At 36.2% G+C, this 16,787-nt stretch overlaps 4 protein-coding genes and 1 pseudogene across 13 annotated transcripts; 4 read left to right on the forward strand and 1 right to left on the reverse strand.

Moving 5' to 3' along the window:
- Window positions 1-24: 24 nt before the first annotated feature.
- On the forward strand, window positions 25-1,514 carry LOC127241679 (toMV resistance protein Tm-2(2)-like). 2 transcript variants are annotated; one of them, XM_051260840.1, is made up of 2 exons: window positions 25-1,272; window positions 1,352-1,514. In XM_051260840.1, exons 1-2 carry the CDS (start codon window positions 169-171, stop codon window positions 1,391-1,393), a joined length of 1,146 nt encoding a protein of 381 aa, XP_051116797.1. In that variant the 5' UTR covers window positions 25-168; the 3' UTR covers window positions 1,394-1,514. The 2 variants fall into 2 exon arrangements, with proteins under 2 accessions (XP_051116797.1, XP_051116796.1); XM_051260839.1 differs by having other exon boundaries at window positions 25-397; window positions 476-1,514.
- Window positions 1,514-3,118, forward strand: LOC127241680 (putative late blight resistance protein homolog R1B-16; annotated as a pseudogene).
- Window positions 2,827-7,973, forward strand: LOC127241678 (putative late blight resistance protein homolog R1A-3). 8 transcript variants are annotated; one of them, XR_007836616.1, is made up of 4 exons: window positions 2,827-2,900; window positions 4,248-6,979; window positions 7,215-7,591; window positions 7,656-7,973. XR_007836616.1 is itself a non-coding variant. In XM_051260838.1 (4 exons), the coding sequence occupies exons 2-4, from the start codon at window positions 4,330-4,332 to the stop codon at window positions 7,253-7,255; spliced, it is 2,598 nt and encodes an 865-aa protein (XP_051116795.1). In that variant the 5' UTR covers window positions 2,827-2,900; window positions 4,248-4,329; the 3' UTR covers window positions 7,256-7,973. The 8 variants fall into 8 exon arrangements, 3 of the variants coding, with proteins under 3 accessions (XP_051116795.1, XP_051116792.1, XP_051116793.1); XR_007836615.1 differs by having other exon boundaries at window positions 7,215-7,343; window positions 7,430-7,973; XR_007836617.1 differs by having other exon boundaries at window positions 7,215-7,316; window positions 7,430-7,973.
- Window positions 7,974-9,855: 1,882 nt separating this feature from the next.
- Window positions 9,856-13,774, forward strand: LOC127241590 (phosphoserine phosphatase, chloroplastic). 2 transcript variants are annotated; one of them, XM_051260720.1, is made up of 8 exons: window positions 9,856-10,022; window positions 10,414-10,653; window positions 10,870-11,002; window positions 11,124-11,231; window positions 12,112-12,205; window positions 12,429-12,578; window positions 12,831-12,884; window positions 13,464-13,774. In XM_051260720.1, exons 2-8 carry the CDS (start codon window positions 10,428-10,430, stop codon window positions 13,587-13,589), a joined length of 891 nt encoding a protein of 296 aa, XP_051116677.1. In that variant the 5' UTR covers window positions 9,856-10,022; window positions 10,414-10,427; the 3' UTR covers window positions 13,590-13,774. The 2 variants fall into 2 exon arrangements, with proteins under 2 accessions (XP_051116677.1, XP_051116676.1); XM_051260719.1 differs by having other exon boundaries at window positions 10,419-10,653.
- A 621-nt stretch (window positions 13,775-14,395) lies between these two features.
- LOC127241886 (glycine-rich RNA-binding protein 3, mitochondrial-like) lies at window positions 14,396-16,754 on the reverse strand. Its single transcript, XM_051261142.1, has 5 exons — window positions 16,646-16,754; window positions 16,081-16,231; window positions 15,918-15,986; window positions 15,157-15,263; window positions 14,396-15,033 (listed from the first exon to the last, which is right to left on the reverse strand). Exons 2-5 carry the CDS (start codon window positions 16,217-16,219, stop codon window positions 14,719-14,721), a joined length of 630 nt encoding a protein of 209 aa, XP_051117099.1. The 5' UTR covers window positions 16,220-16,231; window positions 16,646-16,754; the 3' UTR covers window positions 14,396-14,718.
- Window positions 16,755-16,787: the final 33 nt, after the last annotated feature.

A 16,787-nucleotide genomic window follows, 5' to 3' on the forward strand; every position in this document is an offset into this window, starting at 1 on the left:
GAAGCACAAGAAATGTAATAAAAAAGGCTTTCCATCAGTTAAGAAGCAATCACGATCATAAAGACTTAAAGATCTTCGAACAACTTGGAGCGTCAAGAAATGTAATAAAAAAGGCTTTCCATCAGTTAAGAAGCAATCACGATCATAAAGACTTACAAAAGGTTATGCATGAAATTGATTCAATTGTGGAGAAGCTTGGTGGCCATCAAGGAAAGGCAAAGAGAAAACAATTTTCAGGTCATCTATGATTCTTCAAGCATTCATGATTTTGACCAAACACTTGATGCCAGAAATACCATGGTGGGATTCAATGAGTATCTGATTACGGTAAAAGATCAACCGTGTGGGCAATCACTGCGACTCCAAGTTATTCCCTTTACTGGAACAGGGGGAATAGGTAAGACTACTTTGGCAAGAAATACTTTCGATGATACTCTTGTTGTGTATCATTTTGACTGTCGTGCTTGGGTAACAGTGTCCCATGATTATAATGCCAATAAAGTTCTTTACACTCTCTTGAAATCCATGGGATTGCAAGTTGATGAATCAAGCAGAGAGGAGGTATTGAAGGAAAGAGTATATCAACACTTAAAGGGGATGAGATATCTAATTATGATGGATGATATATGGAGTATAGAAGTTTGGGATGATTTGAGACATATATTCCCAGATGATTGTAATGGAAGTCGAATTGTGTTAACAACTCGATCGTTGGATATAGCAGAATATGCAGGTGGTTGTGGCTCTGCTCATCATCAGATACAATTCCTAAATCAGGAGGGTAATTGGAAGTTATTTCAAGAGAAGGTGTTTGCACAAAATCATTGCCCTTCTGAATTGGAAAATATTGGAAAGTCTATTGTCAGTAAATGTTATGGACTTCCACTTGCAATAGTCATAATAGCAGGAATACTTTCCAATGTTGGGCTTACACTTAATGATTGGGAGGACGTCGAAATGAACATGAGTACAGTTTTGAGTAGAACAGATGAACACATCTCCCGTGTGGTATCTCTAAGCTATAATCACTTACCTCATCAGTTAAAAGCATGTCTTTTGTACATGGGAAGTTTCCCGGAGGATCATGAACTAAGAGTCTCAGATCTCATTAGATTGTGGGTTGCCGAGGGGTTTTTGAAATCATCCAACAAATCTAAAAGCCTAGAAAAAGTGGGGGAGGAATGTCTGGAGCATCTTGTTAGAAGAAATCTTGTTATTATCTGTAAGAAGGGGTGCAGTGGCCAATTCGAATCTTGTGTCTTACATGATCTGGTAAGAGATGTTTGCAGACAAAAGGCTTTTTATCAGAATTTCTTTGTTATGAATCATAAGGATATGTCTGCATTTCCAGGGAAGGTTGAAAATGCACGCCGCTCAATCTCCATCTCAATAATCTCCATCAGACATATTCTTTTCCTGGTAGACTTGCCCACTCCTTTCTTCTGTTCTTTAAAGGGCACGAATTCTCAAGCACTGACAAACCAATTTGGAAGAGGTATAAACTGTTGAGAGTGTTGGCCTTTTACGAAGCAGTGCTGCATTGTGAAATACCGGATGCAATCTTACGAATGTTTCATCTAAAGTACCTTCGTATGCATTTATACAACATTCAAGGGATGGTTCAACTTCCTTCATCTATATCCAAGTTTCAGAGTCTTCAGACCTTGATTATTTGGAATGTTGTGTTTTCTGCTGTCATATTACCCCCTGAAATTTGGAAGATGACACAACCAAGGCATCTCATAGTTGCTGGAATGACCTTGCCACCTATTTCCAATGTTGGTGATGATCCGGCCAAAAGATTAGAGAATTTGCAGACTCTAACGACAGTTTATGATTTTACATTCACCAATGAAGCTATTGAAATGATGCCCAACCTTAGAAAGTTGAAAACAAGGTACCGAAGACATGGTTCCACTTACAGATGGAATTTATACTGCCTTGATTATCTCATCCACCTGATCCAGCTAGAAGAACTGAAAGTCTCATTTCACGTCCCAACTATGCGGTATACTCCATCTGCTGAGTCATTTCCTAGAAGCTTTGCCTTTCCAATGAGTCTAAGGAAGTTGTCACTACAAGGTTGTCGACTTCCATGGACGGATCTCACATTGGTGGGATCATTGCCGAACTAGGACAACAGTCGTTCGTGGGGGAAGAATGGGAACCAATAGAGGGGGAATTCTACAGACTCAAATTCTTGCTGTTGGAATGGTTAGATCTCAAGTACTGGCTAGCAGAGAAAGCCCACTTCCCATGCCTTGAACACCTTAAAATCAATCTGTGCTTTGAGCTGGAACAGATCCCTCTTGAAATTGGGGATATACCAACTCTCAAATTCCTTCCTGTTTATGGGAGTGAGTATGCGGGACAGTCGGCTATCCAAATTCAAGAAGAGCAGCGAGACATGGGAATGATGGTCTTCAAGTTTTTGTTCGTGATCTATCACGTGGTAACTTTTTTCTTAGCTGCACATTTAACAATGCATTTTACCATATAGTTGCTTCATTGAAACTTTCATATGACTCACATAAAAATCTGGTTATTTGGAACATAGATATTTTCTTTATCAATCCTAAATCATCTTGTGGCATTTGGAGTTAATTACCAAATGCATATAGATGAAATTTTACTTAAAATAAGTATTCATGAAGCAATTATGTTCATCACCTTTTCCTGACGCCCCACGCCCTCAAAAAGTTAACAGTTCAAGCGAGAAGCTTTTTTCAACTATTAGCTCTGGGTAACATTAATGATCTTTTTGCACTCTTCATTAGCATCTGTCTTGTCATAATCTTTTTTGCTATCATCCTGTGTTCATTATAAGGTCGTGTAAAGGAGACAACGGGGGAGCACTCATATCCAGTAGCGACAATAATCAAATACCTTCAGGATATAAGGTGACTGCTGCAAAAATGGGATCGTTGTTTCAATCAGAGCTCATTGCGCTCATATTCTTAAACATTATTTCACTTGCTGAGTCTTTGAATATGTTATCTTTAAACTTGAAAGCTTCTGGCAACAAGGTTTGGCTTTACCAAGATTGTTAACACAGTGGGTTGTAATTTCATATCGTTTCCTTTCATGGTATTGAGTATAATATATGGCATTTCTTTAATGAGCAAGAGCTGATGGATTTTATGTTCTTGATTGTTTCTCTAGTTATTTTTGTTACATATATTGGTTGCCTGGTTGTTCACTGGCACTGGATATGAAAATTAGCTTGGATTAATTGTGATGTCCATGTCTCTTTTCTGGAAATTAAATCCCTACCAAAGCTGGTAATTTGTTCATTGAATTTATATGCAGATGTAAGTTTTATCTACCAGCCTTCCTGCATTCCATTTAGAGTATCTTTTGCAATTATTCGAGCTCCATAGGTCGCTCGGGCATATCAGATTACACCAACATCACCTGATGTGTCTAACAAGATTAATCTCATGATCATCTCCCTCTATCTAAATTTTGTGGTTAGATAGTAATTATGTTTTTCTGGATGCTTTAGAACTACACTATGATAGAAAAACAATAGAAACAAAGATTGTAGTTGTTATTATATCAACCAAAAGCTTGTAGAATACTCAGGATATTAGTTCTCTAGTAATGGTACACTATTTTAAATTTATCAATATCCCTTATTCACATAGATACGTTAGAAAATAGAAGTGTGCGGCCGAACAATATACGAAAGAGTTAAGAACACATTCTAGCTAGTGGCTAATATTGGGCACTAGCTATTACATTCGATTCATTTACAAGTTAAAATAGTATCCAGAGACATAGCATTAGATAGACTACTAAGTGCAATTATCTACATGATGTATATACATTTGATCTCACATCAAGCTTGTATTGAATCCTATTGTTGCAACCAGAAATGATCACTCAAATATGCCTCCATATATATGAGAGAAATTCAAGAAAGCCATTAAAAAGCACAAGATAAAATTGCTGTGTTAAATAGAATATAAGGTTTTGTTTTACTTTTTGAATTCATTTACAGAAAGATTTAATGAACAAAGTTAATAATTTATTCAGCTCTAAGACATAGGATTCCATGCCTGCAGTTTGTCAATTTCTACTGAGTTATTTTAGGTCTGCCGGCTTATGCAGTGGCCTTTTATAAAACAGCATCTGCATTGTAGCATTAAATATGTCTTATTCTTAATGTTGTATGTCTTATCTGTCGATTTTAAAGTTGCCTATTTGAAAAGCACCATGTTTTGATGTGAAGCCTTCTTCTACAGTGTCAAATAGCTCCTCCTTTCAATACTATTGCAGAGCTGCAACATTATGTTTGTGTGAATTAAGCCAAGACGAATATTGGAAATGGCATACTACGCGGCACTCACTTCACTTCGGGAATTACTCGAGGATATAATCCACCATGATCGATATCCAAGCTTTCGTCGTGGTAGGGAAAACATCATGACATCTCTCTATGGAAAATTTGTTGCTTTAGAAGAATTATTGCAGGATTATACATCTGAAGGCGAAGAGGCAGCTGACCGTTTGGAGGGCCTAATCAGAGATGCAGCCTGCAACACACAGGATATTATTGAGTTGGAGATCTTCGAGCAAATTAGACCATTGAGAAAAGCAATAAATAAGGCTGTCCGCTGGTTGACTAGAAAGGATCAGCTTCATAAGAACTTGGAAATGGTGGAGCATGAAATTGATTCGATTACAGGAGAGCTGGCTACAATAATGGAAAGGCAAAGATTCAAAAATTTGCAGCTTAAAACCGATGCTTCTACTCATCATGTGTTTGAACAGACACCTGATGAGACCAATACTATGGTGGGATTCGATGAGTACCTTACCACGATAAAAGATCAGCTGTGTGGACAATCACTCCGGCTTCAAGTCATTCCGATTAGTGGAACAGGGGGAATAGGTAAGACTACTTTGGCAAGAAATGTTTTTCATGATGCTTTAGTCATGTATTATTTCGATTATCGTGGTTGGACAACTGTGTCTCAACATTATAACGAGAATAAAGTTCTTCAAAGTCTCTTGAAATCCTTAATGTCGAAAACTGACAAATCAAATGGAGAGGAAGCAGAGGCGTCAAAGGAGAGAATATACCAATATTTGAAAGGGATGAGGTACCTAGTTGTAATAGATGATATATGGAGTATAGAAGTTTGGGATGATTTGAGGTCTATATTCCCTGATGATTGTAATGGAAGTCGGATTGTATTAACAACTCGATCATTGGATATTGCCCAATATACAAGTAGTTGCGGCATTGTTCATCAGATACAGTTCCTAAACAAGGAGGATAGTTGGAGCTTGTTTCAAGGGAAGGTGTTCGTTCAAGATCATTGTCCTCCCGAGTTTGAGAGCATCGGAAAGTCTATTGCAAGTAAATGTTACGGACTTCCTCTGGCAATAGTTGTAATCGCGGGGATCCTTTCCAAGGCTGCGCTAATACTCAATGATTGGAAGCAGCTTGCAAGGAACATGAGTACAGTTTTGAGTAGTAAGGATAGCCACTTTTCGAAGATCTTATATTTGAGTTACGCTCACCTTCCTCATCATCTGAAGGCATGCTTTCTATACATTGGAAGTCACCCGGAGGATCATAACATAAGGATCTCTCGTCTTATTGAGATGTGGATTCATCTCGGGTTTTTGAGGCCACACCGGGATTTGCAAAGCCTAAAAGAAGTCGGGGAGGAATGCATAGAGGATCTTGTTCGAAGAAATCTTGTTGTCATCACTAAGAAGAGAAGTGACGGCCGATTCACGTCGTGTGTCTTGCATGACCTTTTGAGGGACATTTGCAAAGATATAGCTTCTCGGCAAAATCTTTCTTTCATTATCGAACGAGGCGTTGTGTTTTTGAATCAAGAGAGGTATGCAAGTCAGCAACACTTCAATTTCCATGGCTATCCTCATTTCCGTCAATACTATCCATTTGTTAGTAGCTACCTTTACCGGCCTGTCCCTGAGTGGTCTGAAAACAGGATGTTCTCGGAGTTTAAGAAAGAGAACCGAGACAGGTATAAACTGGTGAAAGTAATGGCTGTGCATTTCAGGACAACTAGCTCAATCCCGGAAGCAATCTTACGTATGTTTCATCTAAAGTATCTTCATTTGCACGTATTCAGATTCGAAGCACGGATGGTACGCCTTCCTCCCTCCCTGTCCAAGCTTCAGAATCTTCAGACCTTAATTATTACGAATTATGTTATCAGTACTGTCGTATTACCTCCTCAGTTTTGGAAGATGACACAGCTAAGGCATCTCCTGGTTTCGGAAATGAACTTGCCACCTGCTCCCGGTGTTGGTTCTAATGCAGTTGTAAAATTGGAATATTTGCAGACTCTAATGACTGTGTACGACTTTACATTCACCGATGAAGCCATTGAAAGAATCCCAAACCTCAGAAAATTGAAAACATGGTACAGAGGAGCTGAAGGCACTTGCAAATGGAGGTTACATGGCCTTAATAAGCTCATCCATCTCGAACATCTCGAAAATCTTGAAGTATCATTTAAAAAAGAATGCTCGTCGTATCATCCACCCGTTGAGTCCTTTCCTGGTAGCTTTGCCTTCCCACCAAGTCTGAGGAAGTTGTCGATGACAGGTTGTTTACTTCCATGGAAAGATCTTAGTGTGGTGGGTGCATTGCCAAATTTGCAAGTGCTCAAGCTACGAAAAGGCTCGTATTTGGGAGAAGAATGGAAACCGATTGAGGGAGAATTCCGTAGCCTCAAATTCATCTTGATGGAGTGGTTAGATCTTAAGTACTGGCGAGCTGAGACAGATTGCTTTCCATGCCTCGAACACCTTGTAATAAAGTCGTGCAGGCTGGTGCAGATCCCTCTTGAAATAGGGAACATTCTGACTCTTAAAACCATTCTTGTAGATGGAAACAACGCTACAGCAGAATCTGCTATCCGAATTCTAGAAGAGCAACGCGACATGGGAAACGATGTACTTCAAGTTTCTGTTGGTCATCTCAAGTATGGTAAGCTCGATCTTTTCTTAGCAAGATTTTCATTTTTCCCGTGCTTCATCTTGCTCGACATTTTGTTTTGTTTCACGGCTTTCGCTTAGTATTCGCTTTATTTACTATGAATCATCTTGTGGCATTTGGAGCTGATGTCTTTTTTCTTCAATGAGCAAGAAATGATGGCTTTTACACCCCCCCTCCCCACATGTTTTTACTTGACATGAATTGTGATTTCATATGTTTTTTTCAGGAGATATACCTCCCCATCAGAAGCCAGCATTTGTTGGTTGAACGTATGAATGATATAAGGTTATTGCGCTCGGGCCTTTTGCTGCGACGAAGCCTTGGTGAGGTTTGGTCTACATTTCGCGCCAAACTGGTTTTCCCTATTCCTCTTGTTTCACTAATTTGAATGACTTGAAGTCGGGATGATTGTTAAGGCAAATGATCTTTTGTCGCGGTCAGGTACTCATGGTATTTTCATCCAGGCTCAACGAAAACCTGCCAAATATGGAAATTCGGCTACTGCAAACCAAAATGAGATTCGAATTCATCGCCAAACAAACACTAGGAAGAAGAAGACACAAGAGTGGACTAGAAACTTTAGCCAGGACAGAATATGCTAATGTAAGAGCTGAAAGTAACATAAATCTTGTTTGATTCAATGATGAACTAACTTAAGAGTAAATAGAGACAGAGAGCTCACCAGAACTATCAAACATACACCGAAACTCGAAGCTCGTAATTTCCCGCGCGCTCTTGGTCAAGTTGAATCAGTATTGCTGAATCTCCATCGCGTTCATTTCTCCACACTTCGACGCAATTAAGAGTGTCAATGCCCCCAATCTCAATAGGGATCTCCTCCAACTGAAGGCAATGATAGATTTTAAGTCTTTCAACGGGTAGAAACAAAGAAAATGACGGCTAGGCTAAAGATTACAGATCTCTAAGTCCGTTGTTCAAATCAACTAACACTACAAGAAAATATCATTTTCGTAACAAAGTTTTTTTCGTTCCCAAATTCACTTTTTCCGTCAGGGATGAAATTACGTTAGCTACGTGAATTTTAGAGATATAATTCCGTTACAAATATACTATTTTTGGTATTGTAAGAAAATAAAGCAGACGGGTTCAGCCCAAAACGAGCTTAAAAGCCCAATACTGCATACTGTCGGGTTGAGGGTTTCTCCGTGCCTCCGGACCCAAGCAAGGGACTTCGCCCCCCTTAACCCCCTGACTCGCTGACCGGGCAGTGAGACCTCCGTAAAACTCAGTGAAGTGACAAACTGGATTCAAGACATATCAACAAGATGCACTCTGAACTCCTCAAGCTGGGTTAAACCAACAAGATTGTCGATGCAGGAAACTTCCATCGGGAAAGGGACCTGTCTCTGCAGCAAACTATCTTCAATTTTCGAAGGTTTGGAATCATATTAATGGCTCGAATCAATCATAAGATACCGTAGCCGTTTTAACTTCCAAATTCGAGGAACCATTAATGATCAAGGTTTGAAGATTCCGAAGCACTGATATGGATGAAAGAAACTTGATATCATAGCTATTTCCAGGCCAAGCCAAGTACTTTAAATGAAACATGTGTGAAATTGCTCGAGCAAAGGGAAGTCGAGATATATTTTTCCATGTGCACACAACACTCTCAACATTTTAAGCCTATCCCACTCAACCATGTCCGGCGTTGAATCCAAAACTTCGAAAATATAAATAGAGCGAACGGCATTACCAATGTCATTTGGCCAGGAGGATCCAGTCGAAAGGAGATGGATACGACGGGTGTGTTTATTTGGAAGATGGGATTTTAAATCCACTATTCATCCTTTTTTTTTTCCTCCCAAACATCAAATCAAACACCTATTTTTCATTTTTCATATTTTTACATTCAAAATATCACATCAACGTCTATTTATATTAGATTATATAACTATTCAAATTCAAAAATTTGTCCACATAGCTCATCTTCTACTATGAATCTATACTCATCATATCCAATCATGACACGAAAAATTGAAAAAAATATCCCTCTTGTATACCACTATTACTTTTTTTTGTCTTTATATTTATCTTGTAAAATATGTCACATATTTATAAAAATCGCTATTTCTATCATTTGACAGTCCATGATCGTACATGGTGTGACTTCATCGCCTTCTAATGAGGAATCTTGCAGAAATTCTTGCAAAAAGCTCAACTTGATCGTTGAATTTTAATTAAAAAATATATTATCTATATAAATTTATCATAGGGTAAATCTAAATTTATAACTAATAATATAATATAGCTGAAAATGTATAAAATAGTAGCTTCTTTTTAGTCAAATTTATATCACATTAATACATATAATTATTTTAAAAGTAAATTATATGAGAATTCCGTGTTTTAATAAAAATGGATAAAATATTCATGTTTTATTTATTGCGTCAAACTCCTTGTGTGTAAAATTTGCACGAAACATCCTATTTGTCCAAAAATAATGTTTGATTCTAAATAAAGACTAAAATTACATTAGTTTTATACAAAGTAAAATATTTTAATTAATGTTTTTGAATAAAATAAATAAATAAATAATTGATTAATAATTTATTTTTATAATTTTTGTAAAATCATATATAACAATTTGTCTCTAAAAATTTATAAAACAAAAAATTAATATATTATTAATTTATTTATTTATTTTATTCGAAAAAATTATTGAAAAAAAATATTAAATGAGCACATAATTAAGTAAAAGATATAATTGATACTCCCTAATTAGCCCTAACGCAGATTTGTTCTTCTTATTATTGTTAGAGCAGAATTACCTGTAAATTTCCGTACATATTCTCTTGCAATAATTTAAAAAGTATAAAAAGAAGACATAAATTAATAACGAGAGAGAGAAGTTGGTGAGGGTGCGCCAATTGGCCTTTGGTCGCTCACTCGCAGTAGGTGCGAAGATCTTTCACATCCTTTCATCTTGATCTTGCCAAGATTCCTTTCTTACATCATCCAAGATTTCTGTTTCTCCAGCAACAATAAGCAGACGTCGGAAGAACAAAAAACGGTAATTTCTGATTTACCTTCTCGCTTCTGCACATTCATCGAATTCGCAAAATCTGGTTCCTCTACCGACCAATTTTAGGTATTATGAATGCCTATTTGTGTTTCTGCAAATAGATTAATGGTGGACTATCGTTTTGGTATTTAATCCAAAGTAAGAAAGAATTTTTGTTTGATGAATGCTGTACGTAATTGCACGAAATGGCGCCGTGATTCTGTATATATACAGATATATATATATATTTGGTTCCAATCTTTGACAAGAAATCAGAGTGTTGTATTAAGACATTTTGTTTGATGTTTCTTAATGATGTCTTTCTTGCAGAATGTTAAATACATATTCTTGTTTTTCTTTTGTATTTTGGGCTTATGCATTGTTTTCTTGATGGATTAAGATCAGATATATTTGATGGAGGGCTTGCTGAGTATCAAAGTGAATCATGTTCAATCTTTTAGTGTAAACCAACAAAATTCGAAACTTGTTCCCGAATTGACTCCGAGATTTGCAAGAAAAGCATTTATTAGTCCATTTGGTGTTCTGAGAAGCCAAAAATCATTGAGTTCAGTGGCTGCTTCTGTTCAACCGTTGGGTGCCGTAACACCCGACCGTTTCGACAACATGTTGCCTTCCAAAGGTAAAACTTGACTTGCACATCGGATAACATTTACACTGTCTTAACTAGGAAATTGAAAATGATGACGAGTGGCTTTGATTCGGACATTATAGGAAGTTGTTTATTCTTAAGGACTGATTTTGGTATTAGACTGTTCTGGAGCTTTAATTTAAACACTGCATATGACTTTTTATTCGAATGAGAAACTGTGCACTGATTAATGCAGTATTCTTCTAGATGTCCTTGATGTGTGGAGCAGTTCCGACGCCGTGTGTTTTGACGTGGATAGCACAGTCTGTGTTGATGAGGGGATTGATGAGCTCGCCGAGTTTTGTGGAGCTGGTCAAGCTGTTGCAGATTGGACTGCCAGGTCTTATTTCAATTATTTAATTTTTAGTTTATCTAGTGGAAAATCGAAAGTTGTTCTCTAATTTTAGCCCCAAAATGAAATCTATAGTTCATGTTATAAGTTTGTTGCATCTATTTGACAGGGCCATGGGCGGTTCTGTTCCTTTCGAGGAAGCTTTGGCTGCCAGGTTATCGCTTTTTAGTCCATCGTTGTCACAAGTGCAGGATTTCCTTGACAAGAGGCCTCCAAGGTACTAAGCTTTGTTGTATGGTTGTGGCGACATATTTATCTTCAATGGATAGTTGTTGGTATTGGTTTTAAATTGATCGCTAAAATTTATCATCTGAAGAACAGCATCTAAGGATCTATTATGATAATGTGCTAATGCGGGATTGATTTTGGCTTTTTGTTTCTTTTCTTGACCACTGCAACGACTAAATTAATGTATTATCCCAAGGAATCACATTCTTCATTTTGGGATCAATTTTCAATTTTATATATACAATATTGTATACCAATTGAATGATGCTGTAATGTTGTTTGGGTGATTATTAGATTCTAACATGTAGGAGGATATATATATATATATATATGTACTTGGATCTGAGTAAAAATACATTTGAATTAAATTGGGGTTAATGATTCGATAACTATTAAATTTAAGTTTTCTTAAGGTATTATTTGATATAAAGTTAAGTTTGTTACACTCGAAATTCATCCTCTGGCTTCTGGACAATATTTTGCAGTCCATATTTATACAATATTCTTTTATTGTATAGAATGCATTTGTTATTTGTGCCTAAGTAGTATCTTTGTACATGATAATGACTGATCGGAAATAATCGAACATTGAATGTTGACAACACAATACCCTATTCTAGACTAGCTTAAAATACTTGATGGTCTTTAGGGGTCACTGTGCATCCCTGTTTTTTCTCTAATCAAAAGTGCCGCTGAAAGCAACAAAAGTTGTAGGAATATTCTATTGGTCTTTTGTAGGAGACTGTAAAAAATATAAAAAATTCATAACTATGGATTAGTTTACATTTGTGTTGTTTATAATGGCATTATTGACGGTTGGTTAACTTTTAATCTTTCTGGTTGTGATTGCTTTAATTTTGTCGATTTAGACTTTCTCCCGGCATTGATCAGTTGGTGAAGAAGCTCAAGGAGAAGAACAAAGCTGTTTTTCTGGTTTCTGGAGGTTTCCGTCAAATGATAAATGTAAGATTCTTATTTTGAAAGCATGCTATCTTTTACTCATGTTCATGTTTCGAATCTCTACTGCAAATCACGACTTTGTTAATTAAAAGAGTTCCAGGGGGGCCTAAAGTACGGCGCATTTTCTGAAATGAATGGATTTTCATTACACTTCTATTAATGGGAAAACCACTTCCAACGATTCTATAATCAATTTTTACTCCTAACCGTAAGCCATTCTTTGAAGCCTGTTGCAACAATCCTTGGGATACCTCTCGAGAACATTTACGCCAATCAACTTTTGTTCACAAGCTCTGGTGAGTTCTCGGGATTCGATGAAAATGAGCCTACTTCAAGGAGTGGAGGAAAGGCCACTGCTGTCCGACAAATTAGAAAGGTTCGATTGCTGTTATCTTGTCTTGGTTTGCAATTTTTCCCTTTTTAAATAACACTTCTTTGTTATGTCGAAATAATGCTAACTACCCTTTGTATTATTATTGTATGAAATACCCAAAACTTACATTTAATACCGTAAGAATAATAGAAAATGGACATTGTACGCCGTATATGTTATAACACAAAAGGATATTATGTTATAAAATCAACACATGATATTTTATGCTACTTACCCAATTTTGTGTGTGCTCAGGCTAAAGGTTACAAGTCTTTAGTTATGATTGGAGACGGCGCCACTGATCTTGAGGTTAGAAATATTCATCTTTGGTGTTTACTTGCTATTTAGAATTTATTTAGTGTTTTGATTTGTTTTGAATTGGAAACTTTCGAGTGGAAAATAGTGGTCGGATGCTATGTTTGCATATATTTATATATATATTTTGTGTTGAAATAATACTTTCGAGTTGAATTTTTTCTTTATTATTATTATAGATTCTATAGTGCGAAAATTATGGTGAAAATAGTGTTTGATCTCATATATAAGTTTTTTATAAGATGTTTCGAATGAATGAAAATTAATTTTTTTAAAAAATACAATAATGGTTCTGGAAAGAAAATTCGATGAATAGAACTTAAAAAAACAGAGATTTTGTCGACCCCTGGAGGATTTAATGCATCTACTGGTTGGGAAATTTTATATCTGTGTTTTAATTATTGTTCATTTGATAATCGAGGCTGAATAGTTACATATAATGCAGAATCTCTTATGGATTTTTCGAGCTTTTGTTACAATTTTCTTGTAAATCAATATTGGTTTTGGTGTAGACTGTGGCTGATCTCCATGAAAATTTCTGAGTAGTTTACACATACTCTTACTGTATTACAGGCTCGTCAGCCGGGAGGTGCCGACTTGTTTATTTGCTACGGCGGAATCCAACTTCGCCAAAATGTCGCTGCTAAGGCCGACTGGTTGGTGTTGAATTTCGAAGATTTGATCAGTTCACTGGATTAGTTTAGAGTGAGTTTTCATGGCCTTTTTTGGTGAGTGATTCTTCTTATTGTCTACACTCATTTGTTCTTCCATTGTTTTTGGTGCTTTGCATATTGTTGCCTAAGCACACCTATTTTTGGTTAAGGCATTGTTTTGGATTTGGCTTTTTGCAATATCCAATCTATAAATTCTACAATGTGTGTTGAGGTTTTGGTTTGGATTTGAGGTTTGGGAATAGATCAATTTTGAATTAAAATAGTGCTAGAATTGCGGTGTTTTGAATTTTTTTGAAAAAAAAAAAGAAAACCAAAAAGATATTTGATGTGCGAATCAAACTGAACAAATACTCGAAGTATTCGAATCAAAAATATTTACAAATAATTAAAAATATCAGTTAACAGATAATATTTACAAATAATTCGACCAGAATAGGATCGAATTTAAGAAAAAATACATTAAAAAATTTGTAAATATTTCGAATTGCCAAATTAAAATTGTACTAAATATAATTATTAATATAAATTTTAAGATATAATAATATAAATATATTCAGCTCAATTAAAAATATCAAAAATCGTAACTAAACTGAATTTGCCCACCCCCAAGTGAACCTGGGTTTTGTTTGGTTGTGTTTTTTTTTTTTTTTTTTTTTTTTTTTTTTTTTTTTTTTTTTTAATATAGATTTCTTTGTCTTCACGTGTTTGTTTTTTTTTTGAATTCGAAATTTATGAATGAAAGTGATTTCCGAATGTGGTATTATAAATGAAAAATAAATGATACTTCTACTAGGTGTGAAAAAAATAAAAAAAAAATCTAAATCATCGTAGTAGGAATAAATAACGTAGTTTTATACGAAATCTTACAGCTATTTTGATCAAATAGCATAATTGTTTTGGTCCAAATTTTACACATAATCCATCCATTCATGCACAAGGCACCAAACCTAAGTTTCAAACACCAACAAAGAACCTAAAAAAACACATTCAAGTTGACAAGAACAAAAATTGAAATATAACTAGAATATTAAAAAGATGGCAGAGGAGCTTTCATAGCTATACTAACCGGAAAATCGGATAGACGCCAAATGAGAACCGGAAATCTTTCATCATCACCAAAAAAGATCCCTTCTAGTAGTAAACTGTATTTTGATTTAAGCTTTTCCGGCACCTCCCGCTAAATTGCTTTCATCGCCACTATCCTTTTCCTCGAACTCCTCGTCACTAGCAGTAGCTTCATCAGCGCTGTCATCATTGCCGAGGTCAGCAGCATCCTCGCCACCATAACTGTTACTCCTTGCATAACTGCCGCCAGTAACTGGGGCATCTCCACCACGGCCGCCACCATAGTTCCCGCCATAGCCGCCGCCACTCCTGTAACCCCCACCATAGCCACCACCACCACCACCTGGAGGACCTCGGGTTCTCTCGTTTGCATAGTCCACCCTTATATTACGGCCGTCAAGTTCCTAATGTGTAGAAAATGGGGGGGCATTTTTTGGGGGGCAGATTTACAGCAAATGATTTAAGCAATGATATAAAAAATGTATATGTAATGAAGTTTCAGTAAGGGAATTGTAAACCAATAACACCTGTTGATGCAATGCCTGGATGGCTGCAGACGCCTCCTCGACAGAAGTGTAAGTAACAAAGCCAAATCCTCTAGACCTACCAGATTCACGATCTACGATTACCTTTGCTGAAATCAAAAAAAATTACTCAGTTAAAAAAAAAAAAAAAAATGCTTCTTTCAAATTCTACTATTTAACAAATTTTTTCCACCAAAAAACATCGAATCAAATAACTATTTTTCATTTTTTTATATTATACTAAAAATTAATTTTACATTCAAAATGTCATATCAAAACCTATATATATCACGTCATACAACCATTCCAATTCAAATTTTTTACCATTCAAATCCCAACTCAAAATCTAAACCCTCAAACAAACACACCCAACAATGTAACTTAGTAAGCTCGACAACAATTTAACTAAAAATGTTGTGTAGCAAACAACAATCCTAGTCTAAAAACCAAAGCACCTATCAAACTATTGTACTAAATACCCATCAGGAACCACTGGGGAAGTGAGCAACCGTAATGCAGGCCAGCCGACTCATATGTCATCCTCCATAGCAAAACAAATACTCATACATGGAAGTATCAAATCAATTAAAATAGGACTTAATCAGGTGTAAAGACCTTTTCACAAGTATAATGCTATCTTGAACAACATATTCTGCTCCCCACGCTCGAATTTATTCAGTAAATGCGGAGAAACTATTAAATATGCAAAACTTGAATACAAAAATATTCATAATACAACATATGGTCATTCACCATAGTTTTACCTTCAGTAACTTGTCCATATTTATCAAAGGCCTCTCTCAGACTTGAATCATCAGTGTTCCATGAGAGTCCTGCAAATAAAGTGAAAACAGGGGAGATGATATACATCTTATGGAATAAAATAAGATTTACTCAAACAGAGTCCCAAGAAAAAATGTATTTCACCTCCAATAAAGAGCCTGGACGATGACATGCATCTTATCGCTTGTAGGATGGATGGGTTGGATGATACAAGTTTTTGCTTGATTGGGGAAATACTCACAGCTTTCCCCAAAAAACTCCCAGCTTTTCTGAGAAATGCCATTTCCAATAGAAACTGAAACAATGAATCAAAAACAATTCCTTAGAAACAAATGCAATGCTTTAATGCTTATCCACATTTCCTCATACAGGACATTCTAGGAAGGTACTTTTTACCGATTATCTACAGCATAATAGCATTTCTAAAGCATATCACTGAACCCATTAGAACTCATTAAAATTGGAAGCAGACTATTGCACCTCTGCCGTTCGCGAGCAAAACACCTAAATCATACACAAACGCCACTATCACAAGCACCGTAAAAAGAATCTGGCAGAGAAGCCAACGCAAATAACTATTAAACTCAAAATCGTCACAATCTAAGAAAAAAAAAAAAAAAAAAAAACGGTAGAAAACAACAACCATGAACACAGATGTAAAATCATTCTAAAAAAATTAATTATCAAACGAGAAGAAATGAGATTCTACCTTCCGATGCGGCGTCCCGGTGGCTACTGCGTTGCCGGCGCTCGAGGGTTCTGTTAAACCCTGTTTTTTCTCGACAAAGATACTGACCTGCAAGGGATGCCTTTTTACAGTTAAATGGGCTTTATATAGTATTTATTTTAAA

Source organism: Andrographis paniculata, unplaced genomic scaffold (assembly GCF_009805555.1).
Source record: "Andrographis paniculata isolate CXL003 unplaced genomic scaffold, ASM980555v1 Contig83END, whole genome shotgun sequence".
Classification (NCBI taxonomy): domain Eukaryota; kingdom Viridiplantae; phylum Streptophyta; class Magnoliopsida; order Lamiales; family Acanthaceae; genus Andrographis; species Andrographis paniculata.

Bases quoted from the DNA above. Each gene is read 5' to 3' on its own strand.
- LOC127241590 (XM_051260720.1), top strand. From the start codon at position 10,428: ATGGAGGGCTTGCTGAGTATCAAAGTGAATCATGTTCAATCTTTTAGT. The intron at 11,003-11,123 runs GTCTTATTTCAA...TCTATTTGACAG, and splicing joins GTTGCAGATTGGACTGCCAG to GGCCATGGGCGGTTCTGTTC. The intron at 11,232-12,111 runs GTACTAAGCTTT...TTGTCGATTTAG, and splicing joins CTTGACAAGAGGCCTCCAAG to ACTTTCTCCCGGCATTGATC.
- LOC127241886 (XM_051261142.1), bottom strand. From the start codon at position 16,219: ATGGCATTTCTCAGAAAAGCTGGGAGTTTTTTGGGGAAAGCTGTGAGT. The intron at 15,987-16,080 runs GTGAAATACATT...CTTTATTTGCAG, and splicing joins GTCCAGGCTCTTTATTGGAG to GACTCTCATGGAACACTGAT. The intron at 15,034-15,156 runs GTGTTATTGGTT...TCTACACATTAG, and splicing joins TCCAGGCATTGCATCAACAG to GAACTTGACGGCCGTAATAT.
- LOC127241678 (XM_051260835.1), top strand. From the start codon at position 4,330: ATGGCATACTACGCGGCACTCACTTCACTTCGGGAATTACTCGAGGAT. The intron at 6,980-7,214 runs GTAAGCTCGATC...TGTTTTTTTCAG, and splicing joins TGTTGGTCATCTCAAGTATG to GAGATATACCTCCCCATCAG.
- LOC127241679 (XM_051260839.1), top strand. From the start codon at position 169: ATGAAATTGATTCAATTGTGGAGAAGCTTGGTGGCCATCAAGGAAAGG. The intron at 398-475 runs GTAAGACTACTT...CTTGGGTAACAG, and splicing joins TACTGGAACAGGGGGAATAG to TGTCCCATGATTATAATGCC.